The sequence below is a fragment of the Pleurodeles waltl genome, chromosome 7, assembly GCF_031143425.1.
Source record: "Pleurodeles waltl isolate 20211129_DDA chromosome 7, aPleWal1.hap1.20221129, whole genome shotgun sequence".
In the NCBI taxonomy this organism is placed as follows: Eukaryota; Metazoa; Chordata; class Amphibia; order Caudata; family Salamandridae; genus Pleurodeles; species Pleurodeles waltl.
The window spans coordinates 1433326962-1433354297 of record NC_090446.1 but is presented as its reverse complement, the minus strand read 5'-3'; the positions used below and the strand labels follow the sequence as shown (position 1 = coordinate 1433354297).

The 27336-nt window shown below is 44.6% G+C and overlaps 1 protein-coding gene across 1 annotated transcript in view; it reads right to left on the bottom strand.

The window, feature by feature from the left end:
- Positions 1–608: 608 nt before the first annotated feature.
- LOC138247427 (putative methyltransferase DDB_G0268948) overlaps positions 609–27336 on the bottom strand; it is a 354679-nt gene continuing 327951 nt past the window's right edge. The window contains exon 7 of the mRNA XM_069202058.1: positions 609–848. Coding sequence (XP_069058159.1) covers positions 764–848 — 85 coding nt within the window. The 3' untranslated portion in view covers positions 609–763. The remainder of the gene's footprint in view (positions 849–27336) is intronic.

Sequence of the window (27336 nt, the reverse complement as noted above, 5' to 3'; positions counted from 1 at the left end):
TAGTATGCGCCCCTAGGGTTTCCTTTTCCTCCAGTTTCTCATCCTATGCCCCTCTTTGTGTCTTCTTGGGTAACAATTTCTTTTGATAGTTCATTGAACACCTTAGGCATCCCCTTAGGCCCTATACTTCTATCTACATCCTGCAAACTAAAAAAAATCAAAAATTGTTAACAAACTGCTACTGTATAACCCAGATGCAGCATGAGTGGAAGAAGTACAAGCGTTCCTAATGTAAAAACAATAACAAAACAGCAGGCAGGCATGTATGATCCCACAGACACAGATGCGCAAGCTAATCAGCTAGAATATAGCGATCAACAGTGAAAACTTCTTTTTGTGGGAAGATAAGGCCCTTATTTGTTAGCACATTTACCCATATAAGTACAATGGGTAAAACCATTTGATACATCAGGCCATAAGAATCCACAATTTCTAACATTGGACTATGTCATCTATGCAAATATCTTTTTACATAAAATCCAAAATTGATCTGCTTGGCATTGGTGGTTCAATATACCCTTCTACATCATACACCAACATAGGCATTCAGGCTAGGGTAGAAACATATTTATTACATAGCCAGGGCTTGATAATATTACCACCTAGACACAGAGAGTAAATACAATTGTAGAACATTTAATGTTTATTTCACAATGTGTGTCATTTACTAACCATAGCAAATGCATTTAGACAAAACATATTGACATTGCATTTCTAATACAGATTAAAACAGCTGCTTGCCGGGCTCATTCATTTATTAGACTTATTTGCAGGCCAGCAGACAGAAGTAGCTGTAGCAGACCTCTAATTCAGTGTCCACAGAAGACTCCCCTATTGCCTTCAGGATCCTGCAATAGCAAAGGGAGACGGTAAGTAAACTGTTAACTTAGTAAACTGTATGCTTTAGCAAAGACCCCATTCAGCTGTATGTAGGATCAAGGAGATCATTTAAATTCTGGTAATTTGGTATGTATTGATAACATTCTCTTTATGCAAGGTCCCCTACGGTACAAGGAGCGCATCTTTTTCTCTTCTTGAGACAAAGCGCAAAGGCTTACACATTTCATTCATTCATTTCTTTTTGTTGGCCTTAGGGCTGCTGCTAACCAGTGATAAAGTGCTTGTGCACTCTCCCCTAAACATGGTTTGACTGGCATATACCCAATTGAAATAGGTAATGTGCCTGTAAATCCCTTCTAGAGTCATACACAATATACCCAGGGCCTGTAAATTAAGTACTACCAGTGAGCTTGCAGCACTTACTGTGCCATCCACTTAAGTAGCACCTTAAATCCAATCCTGTCATTGCAGTTGGAGTACAGTTTTAAACATACCATATATACTTGGCATTTGAACCCACTTGCTAGGCCTTAATCTTTTTATTACACATATGTCACACCTAAGGTAGGCCCTAGGCAGACCATAGGGCAGGGTGTTGTACAAATACAATTTTGGAGATGTACCTTTATGTTTTACATGTCCTAGTGGTGAAAAACACCTAGATTTGTTTTTCACTACTGTAAGGTCTACCCCTTCCGTAGTATAACATTGGGGATTACTTATTATACTTAACAAGCTGCAATTCCTAATTGGGTGCAGGTAGACATCATTAGTAGAACCTATACCCTTGTAATGATGGAACCTCTTTAATAGTAAAGTCAGATTTTTTAAATACAATTTTGAAAGTACCATTTTTAGAAAGTTGTCATTTTCATGCCTTTAGCCTTTTGTGCCTGTAGCCTGTTTTGGGTCACCTAACTGGGTGTTTCTGACAGTTAAACTTTGTGAATTACTCCCAGGGAGTCACACAATAGAGGGATTAGGTGTGCCCTAATTGGTCATCTGCTGGCAGAATAGGGGTGGAGCTCAGCAGCCCTATTACAACTGAATAGCCCATGTTCTGTCTTCACACAAAAGGCCTAACACCCTGCTATGGATCTCGGGCCATCTCTCGGCCTCGGCTGAGACAAACCCTTCAATCTATGTGTGGACATTTCTTCTACATGAATGATAAGTAAATGACACGACTCAAAAGAAATCTGACACCAATTTGTAAAAATGGAATACATTTTTATATAAATTTAGATACACAAATGAACACAAATAGATCAATATAACCTGAGTTATGGATTTTAGAAGGAAAAATACATCCTTGCATTTTACGACTAATAAACTTTAACATTGTGGTCAATAGAGAAAAGAGTTAGTAACAATTAGTTACTTGCAGGTCAAGGCCAGTGGAAACCACTGGGGCTTAAGATGATGTGGGTCCCAAGATCAGGGATCAGTAGTCAGTACAATTTTACCTGGCTCATAGAGCTCGGGTGCAGAGTTATCCTGGTTGTCTTTGGTGCTGAAAGAGGGAGCCGCAGGTGCTGGAAAAACACATCAGCGACAGTCACTTGTAGGTCTAGTTCAGGGGAACCCACTTGGGGTTAAGAAAGTAGTGGTCACTTGGCCAAGGTTCACTAGGCAGTACATCTTTACTTGACTCATATGGCCTGGGTGCAGATTTGTCCTAACTGTCCTTGGTGCAGAATGCCGGAGCTCTGGGTGCTGGTTTTACCAACTAGATGGTGAAAATGGATGCAAAAACCTGACAATTGATTCTCTGAGGCAGATGGTTGAAGGTGCTTTTGGAGTTCCCTTGAGGTGCAACATCAAACAAAGGTGGTGACAGCCTGACTGACCACCAACAAGCTTTGGCAGTGGCAAACACAGCATACGATTACTTCGACATCTTGGAGACCAGGGGAAACCAGTAGACACATGAAACTTGCTGGAGGTCAGGTCTGCCTTTCCTACAAGGCACTAGACCATTTCATTTTGGACAATCCCTCATCAGACCCGATGTCATGTGATTCTTTGGTTCTGGGACAGTGCATTTATCAGGGGGCTGCAGGGAACTAGTGCCTCTAGTCCAAGGGAGTTCTGTATTTGCCCTTGGTGCTCAGAGAAGTTCTTCTTGTCTTTGGAACCAGTCTATGGTCCAGAAAGGGCCACAGTTTTGCAGTTGCAGTGTAGTTGCCACAGGCACAGAGTATTGCGTCTTTGCTTCATACAAGTACTGAAGTTGCAGACCTGGGTCTCTTCTTTGTCCTTGGTTGTAAGTTGAATCAGATCTGAAGCTCTGGTGCCTAGAGGTGTACCTTACATCCGAGATTTGTTGTTAGCGGTGTGTATACGCAAGTAGCCAATGAGCTACTAGCCCCAGCAGCTAATTTGCCCCTGAGATGACCAAATCCAGGATTGTGGGTCACCTTTTTTGCCCAGAATCCTCTTTTTTGGCACTTTTAAAAATGTTTTAACCCATCCTCAACTTTACTGACTAGGTAGCCTACCCTATGGACATGGCTAGATTTATGGAAGATTACGCCTTCTGACTAACCAGTAATCCCACTTGCCCAGATGCAGATGTGCTTGGGGGCAAGGAGAGGACTTTGTCCTCTTTTGGGAGTCAGCCTACTTGCATATCAGAGGGATATGGGCTCTGACGTTCACCACCTTGATGTGCCACTTCACTGAGCATCCTGTCAGGGTGGGAGGTGACATCTCCTACCCAGGCAGGCTTTTATTTCTAACTCCTGGGAGTGTGCAAACCTCCTAGCAGGTGGTCATACTCCTGTCTGGGCAGTGGCAGCTGCAGGTGGCCATCCCTGGGACAGGAATGGCTGTGGCAACCAGGTGGGCAACCTCTAAGGTAGCAACCTGGGTGCATGTCACATTAAATGTGACTTCGAAATAAAATCAGGTTTAATGAACAAGTCATTTGATACCAAACATAACATACTTCAGTGGGGCCATAATGAGATTGTGACCTCAGGATGCCCAGGTGCCAGCCTATGGACCCTTAACCAGTTATAGTAGCCCTTAATTGAAAGAGACCACTGTAGGTACATATAAACTTGCACTTATATGTCCACACCTTTAATATAATGAACTCTTCCTCCTGGGCAGAGGAGGATGACCCCTGGTGTGAATGTCATATGTTAAAAGTAGTACTTTAACCTTGCCGCACGTGGTGAGGGCAAAGTTGAGTTGGAGCAGTTTGCACTGTTCCTGCAGTCTGCAATGGCAGGCCTGCTGTCATCTGTTTATGCGAGTCACCTAGGGTGGCACAATCTGTTCTTCAACCCTGGTGACCCCTTTAACTCCTAAGCCCTGGGCATGACTGTTACCATTTAGCAGGACTTATAAGGGGGTTAAAGTACTTGCCAGTTGGACATACCAATTCACATTCATCATGTTTAGCGAGCTAGCACTACAATTTCAGGGTCATAACCATCAGCATTCGTGCAAAAAGGTGAGGGCAACACTACAAAATGGGCACTTCCCTACAAGTCCTACATTTTCACCTGCACCGACGACTACCAAAAGTGACTCCAAAAGCTAGTTTGCTGGCCTCCTGTTTAGAGCCACAGGGGCCTAACAGGCTTCCACCATCTTGATCCCACACCTGGTGTTCTGATTAGCTTCAAACTAAGAAAAAATGATGACAAGGAATGCAGCACTCCTAGTTTGAGTAATTAATTTATTTAGGCACAGATGTCAAAATAAAGCACATGAAAATATGAACATGAGCATTTAACTTGAATGCATTAAAACACATATACATGCTAAAATACTCACAGCAGCTAAACAATGACATGCATAAAAAGTACAATGTATCAACAATAAATATGTATGCAGTGAATATATATATATGTAATATACATATATATGTCTATCTATCTATCTATATGCATATAGATAGATAGATATAGATATACATATATGTGCAGCCAAGCAAGATAATTAAGAATCAAAATGAATAACCATGGGGATCAAATTCAACAACATCATCCTGGTGCCAAGGTCAAGCTGTGGAACCCTGGACACCTGAGACAGGAGAAATCTTCCCTAATGGTATTTTGTTCTAGGCAGTGCGTCCACTCCTAAAATAAATTATTTTTGCCTCAGCACCAAGCTTACCCACCTCACATACCTTAAACAAACTTGAGAGGAAGATTTGAACAATCCACCCCTCCCTTCCTTCTGTTGTTGACTTCAAACTTTGGCTGAACTATGTCAGTGTTGAAAACACACAAAGGAACGGGCCCTGCCCCGATGCGCATTCCAGAGGCAGAGGAGCAATACTTTTCCATAGTGAAAGCATTGAAACCTTTCCCAGGCTGAGACTTTCTTATCATGTCTACCATCTACATCCCCCATGTTATGTTTCTGCTGGTGAGAAGTGAAAACACATTCAGTAAAGAAAATAAGCTTTGTGGAACAATACCCGCACTACTGATGTGACTGCATCTGAAGTTAAGCTATGCACAAAATGTATTTAGTGGTCAAGATGGAGTTGGTGGTTAAATACAGATATCATTACACCTGGACCCTTTGAAGTGGTGCTAAAGGTGGTCATATGGCCATTTTCCAGTGCTGATGACTTGGAAAAATGTTGGCCAAAAAATAGAACCTGGAGAAGACCAGGGCCAACCTGCTTGCCTATCGGCCCGAGGTGTATCACCAATTGGATTGACTTTGCGGCTACTCCCAATATGTTCTTCACCACAGCAGCAAATCTTTTTCAACAGTCCTTCACCAAAGCAGTATCCTCCTTATGGAACGGTCTTTGCCTACAACCATGTGCCTCATCCCGCTGGAGATTTTGGAGATGTTTGACTTCTATTTCAGCAACTTAAACCAAATGTAAAGATCCTCACTACGACTTTGTCCCAAGGCAATCCAACGATGGCGCTCCCTCCCCGGACATCTCCTTCAGCCTTGACCCACTGAACTTTACCTTCTAAGACACTTTTCTCAATATTTCTTCTAAGTCCAAAGGTAAGCGATGTCCAGGTCCCATCCACTTCTTATATCTGAACATTGCATCAGCCATATTTTTCGATTTTGACACAGTCTTGCAGGTTGAGATATTCATGGTTGCATCTTTTAGGTGTTCATTTTCACTGAAAAATTTAAATATTCATAATGCTGGTTGTACTGATTGAATATTTGTCCTTTTAGTGCCAAATAAATTATTAACATTTACTCATCTTTTCTATATTGGTTTGGGATATCAGAATTTTTCTTGTTTTGTGTTTTCACTTTATTACTGTTTGCATGCTGCATAAATACTTTACACATTGTATGACTGTTTTTATGCCAAGCTACCCAGGGTTAAGTACATGCTAATTAAGTGACTGTTTATGGTTTACCCTAGAAGGGATTGTAGCTGTTGCCTGACCAGTGCTCACCCCAGTCAATCAAAAACCCACATTCTCACATCTTTATACTGTCAGAGTTCTTTCTTTCTTTTTTTCTTTCTTTCTTTCTTTCTTTCTTTCTTTCTTTCTTTCTTTCTTTCTTTCTTTCTTTCTTTTTTTCTTTCTTTCTTTCTTTCTTTCTTTCTTTCTTTCCTTCTTTTTTTCTTTCTTTCTTTCTTACTTCTCATATCCAGTCACTCTAAATTATTTTAAAAACCTATAACCTCACCAAGGCCACATATGCTCTGATTCACCAAGTCGGCTCAGCTCCATGAGTAGTCCTGTCAGAAACCTTTGTGCGACCTGGGTCTCTAATATAATGAACGGCCTTTACAAAGCCCCTTTTTGGTGCATGAAGACCTCTTTCAAAAGAAAAAGCAATGTGTTTTCGGAGATAATGTTCAGCAGCACTAATACATAGGGGGTTATTCTAACTTTGGAGGAAGTGTTAATCCGTCCCAAAAGTGACGGAAAAGTGACGGATTTACCACCAGCCGTATTACGAGTCCATTATATCCTATGGAACTCGTAATACGGCTGGTGGTATATCCGTCACTTTACCGTCACTTTTGGGACAGATTAACACTCCTCCAAAGTTAGAATAACCCCCATAGTGTCATCTAGAGATGGCTGTCACTTCCTGCCTCATCACGGATTTGTATTGCCGCTTTTTTGTTTCATTTCACAGGTTAGCATTTGCAGCATGGGGCTAGTAAATAGTAGTGCTTGGACAAACAGCCTCAGGGACTTGAGAGAAGCCAGCGTGGAAGAATGTGTGATGATCCAGGACTCAGGAAAATCCCTTTCTGCAATATGAATTGATGAAATAGGGAGTAGGAAAATTAGTTTTGATTTATTAATTACTAAAGTATGTGGAACAGAAAAGACGTTTCATTCCACCATGTTTTTCCAGTTGACTGGGGCACTTGGAGGCTGGTTTTGAAAGCCTAGGGCCACCTTGGTACCTCTGTTGCTTTCCCCTGCACCAGTGATTAATTGCAGCTGGCATATTGCCGCTTCAAAAATGAAACAGAGGAAGGAACAAGTTAAAGAGAAAGTGAATAAAGGGAGAGAAGAGAGAGAGGGAAAAAAATAATTGATGGTTTTAAAGAGAGAGGTGGAATGAGGAGAGTGGGGCTGGGTTGAGCATTCGTACTAGGGCTGCTTATGTTCCCCAGTCAGGCACTGAAAATGAGCAAATGCTTCCCTCAAGACCACACATATGTGAAATGCAGAAGGCCTAATATTAGTAAACAGAAACATAAAACCTGATGATGGTAAGGAGCAAGGGGCAAACAGTAAGGAAACAAAGTATTGGGTGGTATTTCAAATTATAACTTATTGAAATATGTAATTTGTGTGTGATAGTACATTTTTATGTGGCTTACATTTGTTGGGTTTTCTGCTTGAAATATTTGCATTGGAAGGTGGGCCTTGAAAACAGATCTAATGCAAGCCACTTCTCACTCATCTTTACATTATGGTAAGATGCTTACCACCCTGCTACAACATGAGAGTGGCCAGTTACATGCAAGTATAAGTTGTTCCTCACTATTTGCACATTCCTTACGTTCTTCATATTAAGCAGGAAATTACAGTAATCTAACCCAAGAATATGTACTTTTACTCACAACACTTCTACCCATAAGATATTCTAGATACAACTCACATTTGATGGATAAAGAGATTCTGATGTTGATGAATCCCGCAGGGTTTTGGAACAACATATATTTAGTTCAAAACAAATAGAAGCTCAGACCCAACCTTAGATACATTAATGCCATGCAGGTATGCCTATATTATACTCCTAGTATTCAAATCTCACATACAGTTCCTGCAATCCCCTTTGAGTAGGCCAGACTTGGGTTTTTTCTTATCACATCTATAGCTCTTATTCAAGAAACTAAAGAAAACAATGTTGTCATATTTAAGGGCCTGGAATGTAATGGTAACATGCTACTAACATGACATGAATTTATGGCTATATGACCAAAAGAAATATTACTGGAAAGGGTGATGTATCACTCAGAGAAGCTAGGTTTAGTTCCAAATTACCTCCAGGTCAGACCTAAAACAGCAAACAAAAATAACATTTGCTGTGTTTTGTTATCCACAAAGAGAAAGCAATCTATTACCGCACCATGTGGAAGATCAGGAACACAGAGTCAGAGTGAAAAAGATGCTTTTTCACTCAGTGCCAGGCAAAGTAGTAGGCCTGAGAACTGCTAGTTATATTACTCAAGCTTTTACACTACCAGGTATCGCAGTATTACAAGATTCCTTCTGTTAGCTCACTGAACGAAGGGATGCTAACAGAGCTTCTGTGGTATTTTGAATGCAGGTACGCATAGAATAGAACACCTATACTTGAAACCCACCTAGAACGGGTCAGGCTGGGGTGCACACTTGTGAGACGGTGTGCTGTCTGAGTTGTAGAAAATAAAAATCAACTGGGGGAGACTCTTGCATGGTTGTCCTATGTTACCAAAATAATTCTAGAGACAAATGAAAAATTGACACAGGTTTGTGTGGTAAAAAATGTTTAATTTTTAATTAAAAGGCAATGGAGTAAATGTTAGGTGAACACACTTCTTATGGGGTTTTTTCTACTGGCACTCTGCCTGCACAATGTTGGTGCTGCAAGTCTTTAAATCGGTGTATATGTTCTGGGTGGTTGTGGAGGTGTTGCAGATTCTGCAGTTGGCACTGCAGTTTGGTGCTGGAGGTGGTAGTGCAGGTGTTAGTGAAGTTGATGCTGGATGTGCTGGTGTCTGTGTATTATCCCCTGACTGCATTGGCTGTGAAGATTGACACTGGAGTTTTTTGCTGATAATCTCTGTCATCTTCATCGCAAAGACATAGGTGGTCATTATGACATTGGCGGTCTGTTCCGAAGACTGCCATGGTGACGGCTGCCGCAGAGGCGGTAATCTGCCCGCCAGATTATGACACACAAACACAAAATCAACAGAAACCAGCCCCAACCACAAGTCCGCCAGACCCAAGAAAGGCGAAAAACTGTCAGACCCACCACCCTCACCGCTACGCGAGCAATACACCACCCTCAAAATAATGACCAACGAATCAACAGAGCGGACATTCAATGGTGGTCAGCCATTGGCGGTGCACACCGCCGCGGCACAATTGAGCACCCAACACCACTTCAAGCTAACATTAGGCAGAACAAAAAACCCACATCTGATACATTTACACACAACCTTCCCACCCACCAAAAGCATTATAAAGCACACCCCCATATAACCCACAATCCTTTGCAAACACTAAAAGACTGCTACACCTTGCCAAACCCTTAGAGAACTGCTCATACACACCACATATACCTATACATCCGTCATGCATCACACACCACACACCACACACCCAACCACAACACTGGGCACCCTCTGCACAACACACACAACACACAATAGGCATGCCCCCACAATGGCACCTCAGTTTCACTGATGAGGAGTTGCAGGTGATGGTGGAGGAAATCATCACAGTAGAGCAACAGCTGTCTGGTGCGCAGGTCCAGCAGATATCCATTGCCAGGAAGATGAGCTATGGCAGAGTATTGTTGACAGGGTGAGCTCCTTGGGACAATATCCACACACAAGGGATGACATTCCAAAGTGGTGGAACGACCTACGGGGGAAGGTGCGTTCCATTGCATCAAGGCACCAGGTCACCATCATGGAGACTGGTGGTGGACCTCCTTCCCCACAGTTGACAGCATGGGAGGAACAAGTCTTGGCAGTCCTGCATCCTGAGGGCCTCACTGGAATCACTGGAGGGCTGTACACTGTTAAGTCACCATTACTAATATACCTCCACCGATACCTGCATGGCATTTCACCCCCTCACCCCGACTCCCTGAACCCCACACAGTGCACAACCCTAATGACCACACTTAAATATGTACCCCTGTATACCCTAGCCACTGCAAGCACATCCCTTCCAGCTCTGCATGTACACCCACCAGCAATGCATGGACAGCATGTAGAACTACAATCCATTACTATACCAACCAAAGGTGGAAGACAACACCAAACCCACAGGAGAAGGTAGAAATGCTAAATATGTGATAGACAAAGACTCTAACATATCACTTACATCCCAACAGGTGGCCCAGCCAATGTCAGCGGTGAGCAGGTGCCACGGCAACCCAGTCCTCCCCCAGTGATGACAGCAACTCTGGATGTCCCGAGCTGGCCCATCTGCGACCACTGGTCAGTCGGCCCACAGGGCTCCCCACCTCCGACCCCAACACCACAGCAGCCACTCAACGTCCCCAGACCCTTGTCCCCAGGACACGTCGATCAATGGTGTGCCCACCTGTACAGGGACCCGAGTCAACACCTCACAGGAAAGATGGTGAAGGTCCAGGTGTAAGTGGGAGAGGGCATACCGCTCTGGGGACACAGGCACAGGGGGCCAGAAACAGTGAGGGGTGAGCTGTGCACCAGGTGGAGGCCAGGCCCAGGCACCCAACTGCTCAGGAGGCACTCACACATGTCCTAGGGCATACCAAAAATCCCAGGACAGGATGGGCCAAATGATCACCATCATGAAGGAGGACCAGTGGCTGAAGGGGGTACATCACGAGAAGGTCATGCAGCAGTTGCAGGGCCTTAATGCCAACATGGCCTCCATTGTATGGGTGCTGGGTGACATGGCCAACACCAGGCGGGAGAACAGAGCACACCAGCGGCCCACTTCCACTAGCCAGTCCACTCACCAGCCACCAAAATCTGATGCAGCTAGTGGACAGGAGGACCTGCCAAAAGACCCACACCACCTGTACCACTCCCTCTGTGGCAGAGGAACCACCCCACAAATGTTCCCTGCGACCCAAACAGACACCAGAGACTGTTGCAATGACCAATGCTACTGCCAGGAAATGAGCCCCTCAGAATGTCCACCTTGTGTGCCACTGAGTCACATTGTGCACTTTGGACAGCATTGCTCCTCTTCCTATGGCCCCATGGACACTGGACCTGTGCTACTAACCAACTGGGCCACTACACTGAACTTTTTATCAACCATCACCCCACTCTATTGCACTATCCCTTCATCATTATCACTTCAATAAACACCACTGAACACAACTGGAGTATTAGTGATTTATCATACAGAAATGTGCAATGTATTGAACAGTATAATCCTGTGCATATGTCCTGTAATGTGTGAATCCATCCAACAAATGTGTTTGAGCAGTTGGGGTCATCACATCAGTACACAGTTGTGACACACCAACATCTGCAAAAAGGGAAGGCATACGTGACAGTCAATTGAAATGTAAAGGCAGTGATTAGCACAACACAGCTGGCACAGATCAACAGTCTTACCTGAGTGTCATTGGAAGTACAGCTGTATGATATGTGTCCTGTTGTCCAAATCCTCCTCCTCTTTCTCCTCCTCACTGTCTTCAGTGTCCACTGCTCCCACGGGTACATTGACTCCCCGTCCTCCTGCAGGTAAGGCACGTGGCGTCTGAGGGCCAAAATGTTCAGCATGCCGCAGACACCACAATCTGGCAGACCTTCTTAAGGGCGTAGCATAGGGACCCACCTGTTAAGTGGAGTCACCTGAACCTGGCTTTCAGTAGACCAAGTGTGCGTTCTACAACTCTCCTGGTACGGCCATGCCCCTCATTGGAAGGATTTTCAGCCCAGTTCTCGGATTCTTAACAGGGGTCAACAGCCAGGACAGGTTTGGGTATCCAGAGTCACCTGGAAGAAGTGAGGGAAACACATTACCGATGTGCAATGGCATGGAGTACAACTACAGTTGGCATACAATGACATACATTGTGTGAAGCCTCAAGCTCATTTATGAGCTGCACTCTGTGTCTCTTTAGTCGTGCCTTCACCTGTAGGATGCTGCTATTCCTCAATACATAGGCATCATGCACCGATCTGGGAAACTTGCCAGTGACGTGGGAGATGTATTGATCAGCAAGGCACACCATCTAGACATTTATCGAGTGGTAACTCTTTCTATTCCTGTAGACCTGCTCATTTTCCCTGGGAGGGATGAGGGCAATATGGGTCCAGTCAATGGCCCCAATCACTTGTGGTATGTGTCCCAAGGCAGAGAATCCTGCCTTCACAGTGGGCAAATCTACACTCTGGGGAAATGAGATGTAGCTGCTCATGTATTTGAGCAAGGCAAACAAAATCCTTCCAAGCACTATCGAAAACATTGGCTGTGGCATTCCTGCAGCCAAGCCCACTGTCTCCTGGAATGAACCACTTGCCAGGAAGTGGAGCGCTGAGAGTACCTGTACTACAGGGGGGATTGCTGTAGTGCTACGGATAGCAGGAATTAGATCAGGCTCCAATTGTGCACACAGCTCAGTGATTGTGGCCCTGTCCAGATGATAGGTGAGTATGATGTGCCAGGCGTACAGTGTAGCCAAGTCAACAAGGGGTCTGTACACAGGTGATTACCTCCTCATCCTCCGCAGTGGTTGGTATCTAAGTGAGCAAAAATTAAAATGTGTGTGACTACAGGAAGTATGGGCACACAATATCACAGTACACAGAGCATATATGTATGTGGAAGACTGGGATTGTCTAGGTGTGTATAATTGTTAGGACTCGCACTCACATACGCACACTTCTTGCTGCTCCCTCACAAAATAAATCAGCATGTATGAAAAAAAGATGAAACATGTCATGAATGTGTTTACAGTACAGCACATCCCTGTAACTTGTGAGGAAAATGATCTTCCATCTGAAGACAGAATATTACATTGCATGTTTGTTTATATTGACAAAAGCAAGTGTTGTCCCATTTGTGAACTGTGTGCCAGGCGGTTTATGGAGACATCAAAGTGTTTGATGACTCATCACCATCATGTGTCTGACGACTCATCCCTAGCACAGCATCCACACCCCTCATGATTGATGACCCATCACCAGCATGTGTCTGATGACTTATCACCAGCACACCAGTCTATAAATAGAACTGTCAAGATGTTTCCTGTGCTTGGCTTTGAGTTTTCCTTTGCTCGCAGGTGTTCCCAGTTCAGCTGGAATTCCATGATTCATTCAGGAGTCGTCTTTTCAGTGTGAGGCTTCATTGGAGCTTCCCTCTCTGGAGCGGATTACTTTCGCAGCGGCTGGAGAATTTACAAGCAGTAATCCATCTTCCTCAAATAATCAAAACATTCCAGGAGAAGTTGGTTCATGAGTAACTCCCCTCTCGCCTCTTTTGTTACATTTTGAAAGATAGTTGTCGATGCTGAGAAACCTGTGATACAAGACTATTTTCCAAAGACAGCTTGAGAAGTATTTGAAGTTAAGTGTTGTGAACTCCTGACAGCATCACTCAATATCTATGCGAACTTAAACGTTTATTCTGATTGTTTGGAGCAAGTCTATTGTGTGAAAATTAATAACAAAAGACAAATCCATAAGTTTGATTTTATAATGATTTTGTTGTGAGTTACAAAAATGTGCTTAATAGTTGAGCAATCGAGTGCTAGTAATTATTGTGACTTTGCTGACGACTCAGTGATTGCCCAATCGAATGATAATAATTATTGTCCTTGTGCTGAAAGACTCTGTGATATTTGTAGTTCTTTTGTTTTTGATTTGGTCTTATAATTCCTGCACCAAGCCCTGAGGCAACTTTCTTAGAACAACAGTGATGCACCTTCGTGAACCAGTGTTTTTTTTTTTCTCAGCCCTTCCCAAAATACCTGTTCCCTATCCCTTTCCCCCAGAGGCTATTCGCTCGTTCCTTGTTCATTTCCGATACAAGAGAATAGTGTTTAGGGGTGAGTGTTGTATTCTATTTGCGCCTGCGGAACCTGGAATTTAGGTGAGTGGACATGGTCTTGTCAACAATCGATATCAATGACGCACATACATACATGGCAAAGGGCCTTTAGCGACTCGCAAACGGCGATTTTCGCCGTTTGCGACTCGCTAAAGCTTTGCTACATCTGGCCCTTGATTCCTGACTCTCTATGGTTGAACATCTCCACTGCATGTGCTGCTGTGGCCTGTGTCTGGAACCTGCGATGGCCCGTACTGGGGGGGAAAGGGCCCGAGCCTTCACATCAGAGGAGCTGGAGAAGCTTGTGTATGGGGTCCTCCCCCTGTATGGGCAGCTGTTTGGGCCTCCAGACCAACAGGTGAGTACATCATGGGTACTTTGGATGCAACATTAATGCATGAAGATGTATGTGTGTGCTGTCAGTGTGTTATTTGGGGGGGGTTGGTTGCATTTAATGTGCATGAAGAGGTTGGGGGTCATGTGTGTGCTTAATGTGGGTCATATGCAGAATGTAAGCCATATGTGTAACAGAATGGTGTCTTCCTGTTTGTGTCTCCACTGCAGGTCAGCGCCCATCAAAAAAATGGGTTATGTTGTGCCATTGCCAAGGACTTGCGGACCCTAGGGGTTCATAGCCGGCAGAGCACCCACTGCAGGAAACGGTAGGAGGATCTGAGACGCTGGGCCCGGAAGACCGCGGAGTAACAGCTGGGGAGGGCATCTCAATGAGAGAGGGGTGCCCGTCGGAGCCTGACCCCCCTAATTACCCACATACTGGCAGTGGCAATCCTGAGTTTGATGAGTGCTTGAGGGCAGCACAGCAGCCACAAGGGGGTGAGTACAGAGTGTGTGGTATTTCTTTTTTGTTGTCTGGCACAGGGTTTGGCTGCAAGGTAATAGTTAGTGGGTGCCCCAAATTGCCACTTTAGCTTTTCCAGTGTGGTCCTGCTTAGCTACGTAATCAATCAATCAGTATACTTGTAAAGCACGGCTAGTCACTCGTTAGAGTCTCAAGTTGCTGGGGGGCAGTAAGTGAGTGGTCATCAAAGAACAGAGTGGACCAGGTTTTGGGGTCTTTTCTGAATTGCGATAGAGTGTGGGATGGGAAGGGAGTTCCAGGTCTTGGTGGCGTGGTGGGAGAAGGACCTTCCTCCAGCTGTGGCCTTCCGGACGTGTGGGATGCCAGCAAGGGCGAGGTCGGTGGAGCAGAGCTGCCTGATGTGTATGTAGAAGTGGAGTCTATGGTTGAGGTATTCTGGTATGGTGTTGTGAGGGCTTTGAAGGGTAGTATATATAGCTAATATTGGTAAGTAGCTAGCATACCAAGGCAGACAGTGCTTAATGAGTCATAGTAGGTATGCAGATGGTAGTGTTTTGGTTCTTAACTGCTGTTGCACCCAGGTAATAGTGAAGTGTATACCATGTGTGCTGTTGTTGCTGTGATTGACCCTGTGCTCCCTTTCTCACTCCTCCACCCTCTATCCTATTATTGTCCTGTCCTTGTGTGCATTAGCATCATTTGGTGAAGGAGCAGCAGGGGCACCAGCGAGTGGAGGAGCTGTAGCCCACCGGACCTAGGAGGCACAGAACACAGACTCTGAGGGGACCAGTGGGTTGGAGGGCTAGGGGAGCACCATTGGGGAGACAGGAGCGATGACTACAGACTCTGATTCCTCCTCTGATGGAAGCTCCCTGGTAGTGGCGGAACCCTCTGGGAGCACCCCAGCTACTGGCTATACAGTTACCCCTCTGCCAGCACCGCCCTCCCAGTAGCCCCCACCCAGTATCTAGTGCCAGCTCACCCAGGAGGGTGGGCATCTCCTTTGCCCCACCCACCTCAGGCCCTGCCCCCATCAGCCCTGCTGCACTCAGTGAGGAGGCTATTGACCTCCTGAGATCCATCTCTGTAGGGCAGTCAACCATAGTGAATGCCATCCAGGGGCTGTCATCCCAGATCAGCAATGCAATGCCTGCCTGGAGGGCATTCACGGTGGCTTGGCTGCCCTACAGAGATTGTTTCAGGCTCTGGCCTCCTCTCTGATGGCAGCCAGTGTCCCTGGTTCTTCCGTCCCCCCTCCAACTACAACTTCCCAGTCCCAAAGCCCTCTCCCCCAACCCATTCCACGCACACAATCTGACAAGCATGAACCCATAACAACAGGCTGGACTCGCACAGACAAATGCAGGCACCACACTTCACTCCACAAGCACACACAAACCAAGACACAGATGCACATACTACAACAGCCACTCGCCACAGCTGTCTCGCCCTCCTCCTCCTCCCTCACAGTCACATCAACACTCACACCTGCATGCACTGCATCACCAGTCCCAAATCCTGCCACCTGTTCAGCCTTGCCCACAGTCACTACAACAGCAGACACGCAGACATGCACCCCACACACCTCATGCACAGTCACCACCATCACAACCTCATGCAGCACACCAATCTCACTTGCAGACACTACCACAACGTACATACACACATCCTGTTTGTCCTCTCTCACCCTGTCTGCCGCCTCCAATTACACATAAACACTCCCACTCAGACACCCAACAGCCATCCACCCCACAAACGCACAGTGTCCATGCTCCTGCACCCAAGTCCAGCACACCTACTTCTCCCACAACCACTCCCTCTACCTCCACTTCCAATCCTCCTCCCACAAACCACCCCTTTGGTCATAAGAAGATATTCCTTTCCCGCCTTGACCTCTTCCCTACCCCCGTCCTGCCTGTAAGAGAAAGATCCCTCCCCCCAGCTCAGTACCTCCATCTCCCATTCGACTCCTGTTCCTCCACATAAGACTAAACCTGCCACTAAGGGGCACAAGAGTGGCACTTTGTCCCCCGCCCCAAGGCCACTCCTCTGCCCCCTAAACAGAAGTGTAAACAGCTGCCACCTCCCAAACCCAATCCCAAGGACCCCCCTCCCAAAAATAACCCCCCCTCACCACCCCCACCCCCTCTGCCCCCTGAGGTGCCTGCCTATTAACATCATGATGCCCCTGCCCAGTGGAGTGACTGGCCTGTCAGGAGTCGAGTTGGGCCTTGGATGTTGCCCTGTGGTCATTTGTTGACTGTGGACTGGCCAATGGCCCTTGCTGTACATATGAATATATTTATTTACTTTGAATTGAGCTCGTTTTCCAACATCATTACAGTGGTTGGACCAGAGGTATATGTCCTGGCTTTCTGGGTTATGTTGCTGTTGATTTACTCTGCAGATTGTTCTGGGTGTGTGGCATATATGTTTGGTGTGTGTTGTGAGTGTGGGTGTGCCACTCTCCCATCCCTCCCTTGTGTGCTAAGCGACTGTACTCACCGTCGTCGTCTTCGTCTGTGTTGGTGCTCCTGGTACAGCATGATACAGCAGCGGCAGGACTTCCATTTTGGGTTCCATGGTGGCCGCGGACTCCTCTGTGTCCCTGGAGGTGAATGCCTCTTTTTATACGTGTTTCAGCCAGGCTTTTGGTGGTGGTGGTCTCGCTCTGGAAATCCTGGCGGTCTGCTATGTCATATTATGGTCGGCGGGTCGTTGTCTTCCGCCTGCCTGAAGATGGCAACCGCCCTGTCAATGGACGGACGGCACTGGTGGTTTGGGTGGTACATTGGCTGTATATGGGTGGGATCACCTCCAAAGTCATAATTCAGCGGTCTTCACCGCCAGCCTGGCAACGGTACTACCGCCATCGCCGGTGTGGCAGTCAGCTGACCATCAAGGTCATAATGAGGACCATAGTGTCATGTACTCTCTTCTCTAAAAAGTCTTAACTGTCCTTGGTGCATCTTTTCCATTACTTGGTAATGTTTCACAAAACTATCCAAGGCACGTGTCTGTCTGTCAATGATCTGAGGGAATCCTTTAAATGAGTCTGAAAATGTATTCAGAGTAGATCCCATTGCTCGAAAACCCAGCTGCACATCAGATTGTTGCCGGGCAAAATAGTATTCTCAGTGGCAGGTATGAGCCAATGCCAACCACCTAACCCTTAAAAGTGTGGTTGTCTCATATTACCATACAGTTATGCATGCCTGTCCTTTATTCATGTAAATCAGCACAATAAACTTGCAAGCTTTCTAGTTCTATGTGTGACCCAGTATATCATGTTTGCAAATCAGAAAGTGATGCTTTCAAACCAATGAGTTGTACATGCATACCAATAGTGTATGAATTCAAATTAGTGCATTACAACAAACCTCTACTTTATGTGTATCAACCATACAATTATCAATGCGAACCAGTATATTGTGCATGCAGACCAGTGTGGCATTTATGCAAATCAGCAGATGATCCATTAGATCCTCATAGCTGTCATGTTTTCAGATTTCTTAGATGTGAGATTCCCATGTATTCGAGGTACCCGTTTGGCATTTCAATGACTTATGTATAACACTTCCAAACGCTTGTTTATTCTGACTCAGTGCAACTCAATCCTACCTTCCACAGAGAGAGGGTGTACTTCAATTATAGATTTTGTTTTTGTTTCATCCCCTATCTTTCCCAAAATCCCTGATGCTAAAATTGAACTTAGTCCCTTTAGCGACCATAATCCTTTTGGCTATCTCTCTGGTGGAGGCAGGTAGACAAAGTGAGCACCCAGAGGGATGGAGGAGCCCTCAAGGTGATCAGTCAGGGTAGAAGGCTCTGATAGACACAGGTAATTGCAACTTTTAGTCAAAACCTGCACTCATTGTGTACGGATGTGTTCTTAACCTGTTTAGATAATAAAGCTAGTTGATGTGTGGTTTGGGGGGCCTTTTCTATGATCGTCCATAAGGTTTCAGAGCTCCTGAGCCTCCCTGCAGGGACTAGGTCTCTTTCTGGACCTAAACAGTTTAATAGGGGTTGATCTCAAGTAGTAGGAAATTTAAATAGAGTTCTAATGGAGGAGCCCAGAGATCCTGCTACTATTGTGTCCTGTCGTAAGCAGTATAAGCTTCAAGTCAGTAGGTGGAAAAATGCTTTAAGGGACTTAGCTAGGGTGAGCTTGCTAGAAGCCAGTTGCCATAAGGACAGTGCTAAATTCTGGAGCATCATCAGTAAGCCTTGTTTTGTCCCCGATGATGTGCCCTTGCTATCACATCGCATCACAACCGACAGCCGGGCCTCCTATTTTGAAGGAGTCTGCAATTGGGTATATATTAAGGTACACCACAATGAGATGCTTCCCCTGATGGGGACCTTGAATCTCTTGTTCACAACAGATGAGGTGAGGAAGGGCATACGGGACTTGACTAAAAATAATGGTCTGGGTCCTGATGGGATCTTGCCCGACTTTTTCATGAGCGATATCAAAACTTAGGTACCTTTATTGATGAACACTTTAAATGCTGCAGTCAGGCCCCGCTCTTCATAGGCTACATAAATCATGATTCCGTGGTTGAGGTTGTGGGACAGGTTCTCTTAGATAGACCACAGAAAATAATACTATATCTGGCATTCAGAATGGTATCAGGCCTGGTATATCTACTCTTGACCAGTGTCTGAACCTATACATGGTCTTAAATAAATACACAGTGGCACATAAATCTTACATTTTACCTTCATGGTTCTCACCTCACCTTTTAACCAGGTAAGCAGAGACAAATTATGGAGGATCATGCTAGCCACAGGGTCTGATCGTGATATAGTTTATTTTTTGAGGGATCTTCATGCCCACCCACTGGTGACAGTCAAGTAAACTAATGGCTCAAATTCTATGTGTTGTTTCCAAACTGGAAGGGGAGTCAGAAAGGGTTGTATTATGGCCCCCTTTCTAGTCACCTTATATTAAGAAGCGCAATTAGGTCTCAGTGGTTGCCCGAGCATATTGCCTGCAGATAGGAGTATTTTGCTGCCCGTTCTGCTCCATGCAGAGGATGCAGAGTTAATGGCAAAAAACGCAAAGTTTAATACTGGGAAATCTCATGCGATGCTGGTAGGACTCAGTACAGCATAACCAAAAACTTGTTATGTAGGGTCTCACACACCAGTGGGCTCTGTGATAATGGAAACTTTCATGACAGACATATGATGACCGACAGTAACATCCTGTCCAGAATAAACAGAAACATCAGCAGTCAGTTACGGTTTACTGTAGCAAATCCTACCACATACAGACGTGTCTCATTCCTGATAAGCTTTCAGTGGCAGTATATGCTTGTTTCACAAGAGCCTTTGCTCCACGTGCTTCCAAAGATGAGCCAGTAAGGTCAAATGGCCTTCTGCCAATGCCACTGGTCATAACTAGGGTTCCACATGAATCCAAAAGTGAGACAGTTGGGTAAAAGGCTGTGTGGCACCTCTGTCTGTAGCCAGTTCTGGGGCTTTACATTCTTTCAGTTGTGGGCTACATAGCGAAATGGGCTTGTGCTGCCTTTCACAGAGAGCTAGCTTAGGGCTATGCCACTTTCAGTTTGGGTAGGGAGGTTAAATGTTATTCTTCTGCCTTTTGGCAGTAGCCAGGCCTAGCACCTGATTTAAATTTGAGGGGTAATGGAAAAGAATCTTGGTGATTGTTGGAAATGGGCTTTTCTCCAGGGTCATCCCCAAACATTTTGTCTACCCCCACAACTGTTCTTACCTTGTTTCTGCTGGCTTTAGGACTCCTGACATTTTACTACTGCTAACCAGTGCTAAAGTGCTGTCTCCCCTAAACATGGCAATATTGGCTAATCCCAAATTGCATATTTAGTGCAGCGTACTACATATGCCCAGGGTTTGTAAAGTAAATGCAACTTGTGGGCCCGCAGCAATGATTGTGCCACCTACTTCAGTGGCCCTCTAATCATGACTCAGGCCTTCCCATGCAGAGCCTGTATGTGGAGTTTACGCTGCCATGTTGACCTGGCAAAATAACCCTGTTGCCAGGGCCACACTTTCCCTTTTTACACATATGAGCCACCCCTAAGGTAGGTCCTGGACAACTCAGTGGGCAGGGTGAAATGTATTTAAAAGGTAGGACAAGTACCTCTAGGTTTTACATGTCCTGGCCGTGAAAAACTCCCAAAGTTGTATTACCCTACTGCAAGGCCTATCTTTCCCATAGGTTAACATTGGGATAACCTTATTGCATTTTATAAGTGTAATTTCCAATTGGGAAGAGATGGGACCCCGGAGTTTTGTGTCTCTGTAATACCAATTTAAAATCAAAACATATGGTGAATTTGGTGCCTTTGTCTGTCTTTAAATACACTTCTGCGGTCGATGACAGCTGGGCTTTGGGCACTCCCTCTTAACAGGCACACACAGACTGACTAGTATTGTGGTTCCTGCTTGGACAGGGTTCATACCTCTGTCAACCAGAAACCCAATTTCCAACACTATTGCAATAAATGCCACAATCATAGAGAAATCAAGGGATAGAATACTATTTCTATGGCAAACGAATTCCACAAATCAATTCTCTATGAATTGGAGGAATCTCCATTACCACCCATGCAATACACCTGCATTTTACTCTGAAGTGACAAAGAAGAGATTGCAGCATTATGAAAGAGCATGTGTAAGGCACTAAACACCCTTTAATTCTTGTTTTAGCACTGGACAACTCTTAACACCCTTTCACTATTCTCCAGCCTTTTATTTGTCCTTCACTCCTTCCTCTCTTCCTGTGTCACATTTCCTCTCTTCACTCTCGCTCCCTTTCCTAATCTGTCATTCACCTTTCCACTGCTCTTTCTATACTTCTTGCCACATCTTCTCCCTCTCATTATTCCACTCTACATCACTTTTTTCCTTTGGTTCTCTAGATCTTCTTTCTTCTCTCCTCTCATTATTAAAGTCTCTCCTTGTTTCGTATTATTTCTGCTCCCTTCTTCTTTTGTGCCTTCCAGTCAATCCTTTGCACACTACTCTCCTGCCTTTGTATTGCTCCCTCTGCTCGTGCCTATCTCACCTGTCCCTTCATCTTCTTCCTTAACATTACTGCCTTTATTTTTCATCTTGCTACCCACTGAAAAATTGGATAGGGCTGACCAAGCATGTTACTTATCTGGATAAGAATATTTTAATTTGGAGCAAACCTATCTTGCTATTTTGGCTGCGTGTAGCAACACAGTCAATTGTGCTGCTCACTGTTGCTGCTGGTATCCAGCATCTGCTGCAGGGTAATTTTTATTCGGGGTCTGGAGCCTCCTAATTTTTCAGTTTACTCGATATTCTTGTGATGATTATGTCTGTATCCACAGCGTACAGTTGGCACAGATTAGATGCACGTAACCCCACAAAAATGTATTCCTTTTTCTTAATGGCATAGATAATCCGCCTGCCTGCTGTTGGATTAGCCAATACATTCACAGGCAGAAGTGAAGGGGCAAACCCAGGCCTCGGTCACATAAATTTAGCAAGATACTGGTCCTTCTTTGACTTGGGTTCTGTCTGGGCATGGGCAGTAGACTGACAGCTGACTGACTCATAATGAGTGTCTACAGCTACACAATGGCAGGTAGGAGCTCTAACTGTGTGACTGATGTATTTGATTGCATGATGCAGGCGCAAAAATTGAAATACATTAGTCTGACCATTGATCCAGGAAATTTTGGAGGGCTTCTTCAACACATATATCATGCATGCGAACCAGTATGTTATGTTTTTATATCAATATGTTATATATTTCAACCATTATATTAAATGTACAAACTGATACAAACGTGAGTGGATACACTACACATATGAACTATATGCAATGATGCTGTGGTATCTAGGAGCCGTAACCTAGCACTGGTTCTGTTCAAGAATGTTAAGAATGGTGCCAGTTATGTGCGGTAGTTGAAAAGGAGATTGGGAGCTGGTGCCAACACCTACGGCTTGCTCTCCAATAAAGTACTGAGCAACTTACCTGTTGTTCTGCGCATTACTCCACAATTTGGCGACGAGTACTGGGATCACAGCAGGAACACTGATTTGGGCACCTTATTGCGGTGAAGCTATCCAATTCTTTTAACGGTTTGGAGAGGCTGAGCTTGTGCTGGCTCGTGTGTGAGCAGTGCTGCATGTAGCCAGTGTATGTGACAGATTGAAACCTCTGACATGTCACATGCAGCGAGGCTGTATCATACAACTGCATGATCACTGGGAGTGGACGTTGCCTTGAGCAACGTCTGGCCATTTTCAGTGCCATGTTGTGTACCTGATCGGTGATGTGCGCACCAATTACTTACAGTGTGCACTAATTGAATCCTTTTGGTGACGTGCACACCCATTATTTACAGCACAATCTTTGTAGTCGGTGACGTGCACACCAACCACCACGCTTACTTTTGGAAGTTGTGTTTTTGGATCGATGATGCGCACACCAATCAGTGCACTGTTTGGAAGTTGTGTATTCGATCTCATGCATTGATTTAATTGTTGCATTGGTGATGCGCATACCACCTGTATTATTCAACCGAAACACTGCACCTGCACACTAAAATACTGTGCAACATTATTAAAATTGAAGGGTACTCCAACATTGAATTGTAATATCTTTAGTTCAATGTGGATGGCAGTGAAAAGTGTGCCATCACTGTAATACAGAATAGTGTGGAAGTGTGAGTGCCTAGGAATTGCTATAAAATTTGTACAAGTAGTGATGTATAGTATATGCTTGTTGATTATCACACCAGGATACATGATTAATTCTAGGACAGGCAGTTTTGACAATGAATGAAGGAATTCTTTTAGAAGTCATGTGTGCACCAACATTTTTGCTTACGCTTCCGGTTCATTTGCATACAAAGGTTAGCAAACGTCTATAAAATGGTCTGATTGGAAGGATTATTTCCTCAATTGTATTGCTGCTATTGAGGATGAAGGGGGAGAAGAATTTTCCAGTGCTAGGAAGAAGAGAATATTATTACGTAGTTTGGGACCAGGGGGTTTAAGCGGGTATACACAGTTGGAGAATAAAACAAGGGGTGCTCTCGATATGAATGTACTTATGCATGCACTGGAAGACCTAGAAGGATATTACCAACTGGCCAATTACATGATGAGCTCATTCGAGACCAGATTGTCACGTAGGCTCTCATTATCCTAAAGAGGCTGCTAGATTCGGGCAGCAGAAGCACCTGAACTGTGGGGAACTGAGTCCAGTCCCACAACATGTGACAACTGTCGGCCTAATCCGGGTTTCTGGCCAGCTAGCAGCGCCTCGCCCAAGAGCAGGAGTGATTTGTGGCAACTGGGAGCATGACAGGAATTACTTCTGAGGGAAATCATGGTGTATCTGATCTCATGCTGTTCTCTCAGTTATATTAGTCTCACACATGCAAATACAAACAGAGGAAGAGAGTGGTTCAATAAGGTTTATTGAATCAGCTGCCTCTTAGATAAAATGGCATGAATTGCAGTATCTAGGATGATAAAACACTCTAGAAGCAAAATGGTGACAAGGAGAATGAAACACAGGAAAAGTTCGACCATACTGTCACTAATTGTAGAATATGTGGTTCCTATCTAAGCTACATTAGACCACAGAGTAATAAGCCCTAATCTGCCCTTCAGGTTTTCCCCCTGGGAAGACATCATACCTGAGCAAGGAAGCCGGTTGTCTAGAAAGACACCATCCCCATGTAGGCCAGAGGTCTAGTAGTCTAAGCAAGTAGCTGTAGCAAAGGCAATCAGCAATCAGCATGCAGTCATCTGGCTGAAATATCCCTCTAAAGTGTGTGGGACAGATAAGTGTTTTTATAACAAAACAGCTGATGTTTGGAGAAAATGTCCCCATGTAAGAATGTGTATGTTTCTGTGAATGTTGAAGACATAGTGTACCACTTTACCGGCAACTCTATCTCGCTACAGCCTTGAGGAAAGCACAAAGTGAAAAGAATTTCTTGGTAGAAAGGCAATGCTTTCCTAGGCGATCAAACAACTAGAAAAAGAAAATAAAACAGCACTGCAAATGTGGCTTATGCTAAAATAATAAAATGAAGCAGAATAAAATGTAACTGGGCAGAGTCGGGTTGCTAAAATAACATGCCTGTAAGAGGATATCCCAGGGAGGTCCCTATTTACACCAGGAGGTTTTAGAATTACTTACTCCAGGAGACAAACGTTGGTTTGTGAAAATGATATTTATTGAAGTGTTTTCTTGTTGTGACTCTTATTGATTCACACTTCTTCATTTTTTTTTAGTCTGTTACTTTGATCTCCCTCTAATTCATTTCATTTTTCCAGGTGGTTCTGGTCCTCAGCGCTCGGTCGCATGGAACACAAGAAGGGAAGAGAAAAGACCAATGACAGGTAAGTCTATTGATCTGGAAGTGATGGGTTTTCTTATATAGATATATAACCACACTAATAATAGAAACTTAATTATACTGGGGAGGGTGGGTGGATATCTAGTGAGGAGAGTGGACACTTAGTGCACAATGAAATAAAACGTGCTTGCATACATTGTGATTGATACTGTGCACCAACCAGCATGCGTCCCAGTGAGTATTCATGAGCTTATAACTGCCCCTCCCTGTTTCATCTGTAGGAATTCCCCTTTTCCTTCTCTGTCTCCCCCACTTCCATTTTCCCTTTTTGAATATTGCTGATGCCGAACCCTGCAATTGGGCACGTACCTTGGATAGCCACGTCCCTCCTGGGATGTGGCGGGCTTCTGGGTCCTGGTACTGGGAACCGCATCGCTCCTCCGTGTGGCTGGTTCCTCCAGTATCCCCTCTGTTTCTCTCCTCTCCAGTTGCTCTTTCCTCCTCCTCTTGGGTAGTATTTCCGTCATCCTCCCAGGTCGCGGTCTCCTCCTTTCTTTGGGTCACGCTGACCTCCTCCTCGAGGGTGTCGCCTTCCTCCTCTTGGTCAGCATCCTTATCGTTCTCCTTGCCGGAGTCCTGATCGTGCTCCTTGTTGGCATCTTTATTGCGCTCATTGCCGGCGTCTCCCTTCTCCTCTTGGTCCACTTCCGCTTCCGGCTTCCCCGTGTGTCCTCACCTGCGTGTCTACATGCATTCCTTTCCTTAGTTCCTCTGGGGCACCATCCTGCAGCCCTGATCCTTCGTCCTCGTTGATGGGGTCTATTTCCTCATCACAATGCCTAAAAACCATCACTAAAATAGCTGTACAACAAGATCATCATGCTTGCGAATAAAACAAGCATGCAAGAGAAGCTATGGGTATGTGGTGACGCTTATCTTAATGAAATTATTGCCATGTCAAAAAAGCTAAAATGTCCAAGAGATGTGCGAAAGTGCCCAGAAAGTGTGGAGAAGAGGTTGAATCAGGATGCAAAGTGATAGTGATGAGAAGAAAGGGGGGAACAAGAATGTGAAGAAATTTTCATCAAAATCTGTACCTGACAAAAATTGTGCTGACAAACGCTCTGTGTGTTTCAGGTGTAGAAACAAAAGGCATATGGCAAGAGATATAAATTGCTCCGAAGTCCAAATGGTCCTTTTGTGGAATTGTGGGGCATTTTGCCAAAGTATGTAAGAAGAAAGGTGGCAATTCTGTGGTGAAATGTGTTGATGATTATTAGGTTTTAGATCCCGTTGGAGATGATAAATCCAAGCGTGAGGATTGCATTTTAAGCAATGACGATGCTGTGTTGGAAATTGAGGGAGTAAAGAAAAAGATGCCGATGTGAAACATAAAAATTTGTGGTGTTCAGATACAAATTGTACCTGACTCAGGGTCACCTTACATAATTGTTCAAAGGGAGGTATGGAACAATAAATTTGCCAGATTCTTGGGCGACCATCTATTGCCTGCTGATGTCCATCCTGTCACATTTACAGGTGACAGAATTCCCATGCTTGGGTACAGATTATTGCTGTTTGAATTCAGGGGAGAAAGGCTCATGAAAAGTGATATGTAGCAGAAAAGGGACCCTCAGTTTTGGTATGGGTAGATCAGGAGAAATTAGGCATCACACTAGATCCTAACAGTGAGGACCAAGTATTGCTACTAGGAGAACCGATAATACCAATTGAGAAAGAATTGCAAAAATAATTTACTGAAGCGTTTTTAGGTGAAGTTGGTCAATTTTTTCTGAAGGAGGGAGCGATACCTGTGTGCCACAAAGTGAGAAACATTCCTTTGAAAGTGAGAGATGCTGTGATGCAGGAATTGAACACATTGAAAATGAATGGTATAATTGAGCCCATAGAGAGTGCTGAATGACTACCCCCCTTAGTAGTCAACCACAAACAGAATGGTCCAATCTGACTATGTGCATGTTTAAGCTAACTCAACAAAAGCATTGTAATAAACAAATTTTCACTTCCCAAAATCATTGAGCTTTTAGCGAGAACTAAGGGTATTCAATGGTTCACCACTATAGATTTAACTTCTGTGTACCAGCAAATCCTATTGCATCATTCTAGC